The 6,507-nt window shown below is 41.4% G+C and overlaps 1 protein-coding gene across 1 annotated transcript; it reads left to right on the top strand.

Moving 5' to 3' along the window:
- Positions 1–214: 214 nt before the first annotated feature.
- Positions 215–1,711, top strand: c1ql2 (complement component 1, q subcomponent-like 2). The gene is made up of 2 exons (XM_080903133.1): positions 215–1,050; positions 1,292–1,711. Exons 1-2 carry the CDS (start codon positions 469–471, stop codon positions 1,469–1,471), a joined length of 762 nt encoding a protein of 253 aa, XP_080759259.1. The 5' UTR covers positions 215–468; the 3' UTR covers positions 1,472–1,711.
- Positions 1,712–6,507: the final 4,796 nt, after the last annotated feature.

Raw genomic sequence — 6,507 nt, 5'->3', positions numbered from 1 at the left:
ATTATGCAAAGGGATTTATAATTCATAAATAAAGATGACATGATTATTGCTGCCGCCTTAACGCAACAGGCTTTGCCCTCAACTTGCTGCGTCAACAGCTCCCGACTCCCCTCTCACTTTTGGGGGGGGGGGAACGAACAAAACCTGCTGCAAGCGTCTTCTCGCTCCGAGATGCCATCCAGCTACGCCAAAACGAATATGTCAGCTGCGCAAAGTCAAGTGACAGCGGCACCGCGCTGAACGCTGCAGGCTGAAGAGGGCTCAGGGTGGCGTTGCGTTTGCTGTCCTCTCTCCTCCCTCTCTCTTTATGTTATCGTGGGACTGAGTGACTCGTTTAGGTCCGCTTTCTTTTCAAGTGAGCTTTTACTACCTTCCATAATTACGTCCCAAAGCAAAACGGACTTTATAGCGCTTGCTTCTCGGACTCTCCAGAGGAAGAGACTCATCGCTGCTGTGGTTGGAATCGTCATGGTTTTGACTCTCCTTATCGTGATTCCCCTGTTAGTCCAAACCTCTAAGACCGATGCGCACTACGAGATGATGGGCACCTGTCGGATGATCTGTGACCCGTACAACCCCAAACCTAGCACCGCGGCTTTGGAGGTCATGCAGGACCTGAGCGCCATTCCATCCCCCAGCTTTGTTCAAGGAGCTAAGGGCGAGCCAGGTCGGTCGGGGAAACCGGGGCCGAGGGGACCACCTGGCGAACCGGGACCACCGGGTCCGAGGGGGCCACCAGGGGATAGAGGATATTTTGGAAAGCTCGGGTATTCCGGAGTAGAGGGCACAGCGCGGACTGAGACTGCCGGAGAATTGGGCACGGCTATCGGCGGGGCAAAGATAGCGTTTTATGTGGGACTGAAAAATCCTCACGAGGGATACGAAGTGCTGCGCTTCGACGACGTTGTCACGAACCTGGGGAACCACTATGACCCGACGACCGGCAAGTTTACATGCCAGGTGTCCGGGATTTATTACTTCACCTATCATGTGCTGATGCGCGGAGGGGACGGGACAAGCATGTGGGCAGACTTGTGTAAAAACGGGCAGGTAAATACCCAATTGTTTGTTAAAAACCCGTGCTTTGTAAGCACAAATGTAAACTCTTAGTGATTGTTTATTGCATGAATGGACTTCATAACGGAGCTGTGCTGCGCAATTACGCACTCTCATTTCAAGTCAAGAGTCTAGTGAGGAACTATGTTCTGTATTCTGAATGGGTTGTTCTCGCTTTAGCTTAACCTGTCATGATTTGAGTAATGCTAATTATCTCCAATTATCTTTCATGCAGGTCCGGGCCAGTGCTATAGCGCAGGATGCAGACCAGAACTACGACTATGCCAGTAACAGCGTCGTCCTACATCTTGATTCCGGGGACGAGATTTATGTAAAGCTGGACGGCGGAAAAGCGCACGGTGGAAACAACAACAAATACAGCACGTTTTCAGGTTTCCTTCTGTACCCGGACTAATTTGGGAACGTATACCCACTCCAACAGGCCGTGCGAGAGAAAAAAGCCTCTAAACACAGCTCATCAAACTGATGAAGAAAGCTGCCACCCAACAACAAAACCCCTGTCATTGTACTCAATTTTAAAAATCTAACTTTCTTCAAAGGATATGGATTCTTCTTTTTATTTAAATTCTAGGAGTTCCCTTTTAAAACACGGGTGCTAATTATTTTTCCGTATCCTTTCCAGTGCATAGGAACCCCTTTGAAGAAGAAAGAAGTGAAATGAGTATAATACAAGATTCAGCAAATTATATATATATATATATATATATATATATATATATGTGTGTGTGTGTGTGTGTGTGTGTGTTAGGAACAAAGACTCTGTGTGTGTGTTTATAAGTGTGTGTTTACAGTGCAGATATTTAAACAATCAAACTGTGTGGATTTTGTGCATCACCGTGTCTATGGCTCAACTGTTGATGAGCCCCCCATCCCCTATACAGAAGACATTAATGCGTGAAGCAGTGCTAATTTATGGATATATAGTCTATTCAGATGTATGTTTTTATGTATTTATCTATTCAAGAAGAAATTACTAATATAAGCTGTAATTAACTGTCCATCTGTTGTTGCACGAATGTGTCAAGATTGCTTCACATTCCAGTATAAGTGTTGGTCAGTAATTTCAATAAATGGTAAATGGCCTGTATTTATATAGCGCTTTACTATCTTTAATAAAAGATTGTTTTCTATGATGGTATGGAGGGTTGTGACTGTCAGTAATAACAGCATGTTGTAGACATAGTGGAACCCCTGTGAGCAGGTGAAAAGTAATAAATACATAAGAAAAGTAGGTATATACAAATATATCAGAAATATATTGGAAACAAGACGTTAATGGTGCGTATGATGAATTCCTTAGAACAGGGGCAGGCAACCTTTCTGATGATGAGTGCCATCTAAAATTTCCTCAGAAGTCAATGTGCTCTATATGAACAGTTACACACTATATAGAACAACTTTATAGAATTATATTTGTTCGCAGATGTTTGCAGCTGTCAGCAAATAGTTTTCAGCTATTTTGAAATAAAAACAGACTTTTTATCCATAACAGCAAATGAACTGTACAACAGAAAATACAAATGCTATTTATGGTCTCCTCACAACAATGATAAGAAAAATAAACTGAGCCAATATGGCATGTTTGTTAATACAGAGATACACATGTTAATCTGATCTCTGGGCTCCCACTCAGAGACACAGGTCTCCGAGTGTCCAGCATTCAGAGGGTTACCTGAGGACTCATGTGAGAGAAAATCTGCTCACACAGACATGTAGAGCCAAATACTGTCAATAAGGCCTCTGCAATGTTCTGAAGACAGTTAAACTTGTCAAGTAGTGACGTCCAGCAGGTGAACATGCAGCTCCATGAACACGCACAGCTGTGGATTCCAGCTGCGTCTGTAGTTCTGCAAACTTTGACCCCCACAGAGTCGAGCTTTTCAGTTCAATCAGCTGTATTTTGATGTCCTCTGTGTCCAGCCAGTTAATACGAGACAAACCAGCTGTTCATTAAAGCTTCTGGTTTGATCAGAAAAGAAAAAAATTGGTCCAAACACCTGAAAGTCACGAAAACACATTGTGAATTCTGTCTCCAGTCTCCGTGTATTTCCGTGGTGCTGATGCTGCACTGAGCCGACAGCTCCTGAAGCATTTGAAGTGTCGGAATGTGGAAATTTCAACATCGCTTGAAAAAACTGCCAGCTAGCAACGTCCCTCTCACCGGTAGGCAAAGTTATTTTTAGCCAATTACAAGTTGAATCTGGTAGTTGGGGTTGTTAGGTATGATACCGCCACTAAGAAGCGGCACAACTAATGTGTCTATGCGAGCTGATTTGCGATGTGCACCGCTGCCCCGCCCATTCATTTTTTTAATGCACCTGCTCAGATTAACTCACTGCGTGTGGTGCCCAGGGCTGGACTGGGACACAAAATCGGCATTTTGACAAGAGACCGGCCCACCAGGTATTATAGGAAAAGCCATAAAGCCTTTGAATGAAAACAAACGCTGTTGTGACAGTGATGTACGCTGTCTTGTTGGTATATATCTAGGATTTCTATACATTTTACGTCCGATAAAAACTTTTAAAGTCTTGCAAGTTAAAAAGTTGTAAGATTCAGAAACTTATTTATTAAAAACTAGACATTTTAAATGAGAAAAGTATTTCTTTGTGCCCCTTTGCCTGGCAAAACTTTGGTAGACCCGCCCCTGCACAGTCACTGTCACGGCCAGCGGGGACAGACCGTGTGGAGAGTGTGTTTGGTGGATCCAGGCGCGAACACAGGCGAGGAGACGGGAGTGAACCTAAACTGAAAGCGAGCCTTTATTTGGGCTGATGCAGAAGGGAGTAGACAAAACATAACAGGGACAGAGACTGCAACTAACCAAAAACCTAAACTGGAAAACACTAACCTGACTGAAAGGAATAACTATGATCACTGTGAACAGAATGCTGTGCAGATGCATGGAAACTGAACCAAGTGGCGTGACGAAACAGACCTGCACGGAACCTCATCGTGCGGCTGCATGAAAAACAACATAAACCAAATGGCAAACATGAACTGCACAGAATCCTGAAAACCACTTAACTTGACCAGAGGGGAGGTACACAGACGACACGACAACGAACAAAGGAAGACTGAGGACTTAAATACACACATAAGGTGGGGGAAGTGGAGACACATGAGAACACAGCTGACTCCAATGAAACATAATGACAATACAGGGGAGAGTAACACTAGCTACAATGAACAAAGAACACCAGACTCTTACAAAATAAAACAGGAAACACGGAGACATGGAGATAAAACATGACATGAACTTAACCGCATAGACATGAAACATGGATGCAGGAACCAGGGAGACTGAGTACAGGCGGAGATGACAGAAATAACTAAGAAATAAGGTCTGAACAGCAACCTGGGATTTAACTAGATTGAAAATGAATACAAAAAATACATAAAACTCAAACACTGGGTCACACCGTGACAGTTCCCTGCAAAAGTTAAATGTTTTAATTAAATCTAAGCAAAATGAAACATTTTTGAGATGTGCAGTTATTTAAATTTTGTTTGGGGTAAATTAAGCAATAGTTTGTTGAGCAGATTTAACAAAATTGTATGAGTGCCATGAAACATGAAGAAATCTAATAGATTTAACTGATGAAAACATTTTCATTTCAATCATTCTACACTTCCGCCCATAGTCCTTGTGCCACGTGCAGGACGCACAGGCTTCAGCAGTGGATGACCTCCACTTTGTCCGAGGTAAGATTATCTTAATTTGTTCAAAAATACGACACATTTTAAACAATAACGTATAGCAGTTAAAGCTCTAAACAGTATGATACGTCAAAAATAGATTAATAATGACCACTGTAATGACAGTATCGTATTTTTACACAAAATGGCACGAAGTGGACTGCTAGCATAAGGTCACTTTCCAAGCCTTCACAGCTGTGTTACTTCAGAGCTTTGACTAACCACGTTTTACCATATTAAAAAATATATCAATGATGTATTTGATGGGCTGTAACCTCCCTCATTTACTTTTAACATTTTATGAAAACTGTTGTGATATTTTGATACCATGGTAGCATTTACAGGATATTGTTTTATAGTGATATCATACATGAAACTGTTACTCAATAAGGCCCATTTACTAGTTGTTTTTCTCTTTCTCTCTGACCCAAGAATTGATGTGTAAGACTCACAGGCTGGTACCCCAAGGTCGAAAATACCACAGAGACGAGACCACTTCCTTACTCCCATCCTCCCTTTTTCTTTATCTCTTAGAAAAAGGCTCGTTAAAGGCCAGGTGGTTTGTTTCAGAATTCACTAATGAAAGAACTCTGTATTCTGTGTATTTTGCTGGGATGATCATAAATTGTAGCTGAACTGATAAACTACACACAGGATACTTCTTTGCTCACAAGGCAGGAAGACGTTTCCTTATTTGGTCTGTACCGGTTTGAACTGAGAACTTGCTGACACACGAACCTTTTTTTTCTCTATATAAGCTGTTGTATACTTAATAAACCTTTGAGTCGATTGGGAAGGCAACCTAAAGCAGTCTCTGTTTTCTTGTTCTCCCAAGCTGCTCCGGAGCTCGTACTAACACGCTGAATGGCATACCTGAGTGTTACTTTAAATAATTAGGAATCTTAGAAGGAAAGGACAGAACTCTGCTTATCGCTCGTGCCTTGGAGGGAAAACCGGGATGGACATTTTTTTCCTTCAATTTGGTGTCAGAAGTGGGATGGACTGACAGAAGGTAAATATGCGTCTTTCATATTTATATAAAGACTGTATTATACCTCTCTCAGTGATCGATCCACAAAAAAACGGGATATGCTGACGAAGTTTCACTTAGTGATCCAGAGAGATACACTGACGACTTCCTCAGTCCCCGAATAAAGTAAATTAACCCTTGTGTGGTGTTGGTGGACCCGCTAGAGTTGTGGCTTTCCAAATTAACACTATCAAACAATTTTATGTTAAATTACTATGAATTAATGTGCTTCTCATTTTTCTTTTATATAAAATGTTATAAATAAATCAGTTATAATCAAGTGGAGTGAGTGGAAAGACACAACACATTTATACGTAAAAAATAATAATAATAATAATTAATTGTTTAATTTTTCTTTTGAAAAAAAACCCAAAAAAAAAACACGGGTCTCAAGGGTTAAAAGCAGTAAATTAAAAGCAGAAAGACACAGGAAGTTGCCTGTTGTTTTGCGAGAAGTTGCTCATTAAGCGAGAAGTTGCTCGTTAAGTGAGAGTTGCTCACCCAAACAAAAATTGCTAGCAATAAATTTAAAGTGACCTCAGCTGTGCCGCAGCGAAAATACTAACCTAAATCCTCCTAGCGTGTAAACCCCTCTGGAAATCACTGAACATGGGTCAGAATTATTCAAAGACCACAGACAGGTCCGATAAAAAATCTAAAGTACCTGTAAAACCAAAAATTAATAAAATACAAAATAAAGT

Source organism: Rhamphochromis sp. 'chilingali' (genome assembly GCF_963969265.1).
Source record: "Rhamphochromis sp. 'chilingali' genome assembly, chromosome: 14".
Lineage (NCBI taxonomy): Eukaryota > Metazoa > Chordata > Actinopteri > Cichliformes > Cichlidae > Rhamphochromis > Rhamphochromis sp. 'chilingali'.
The sequence above is the reverse complement of the archived record's forward strand: the minus strand, read 5'-3'. Positions and strand labels throughout refer to the sequence as shown.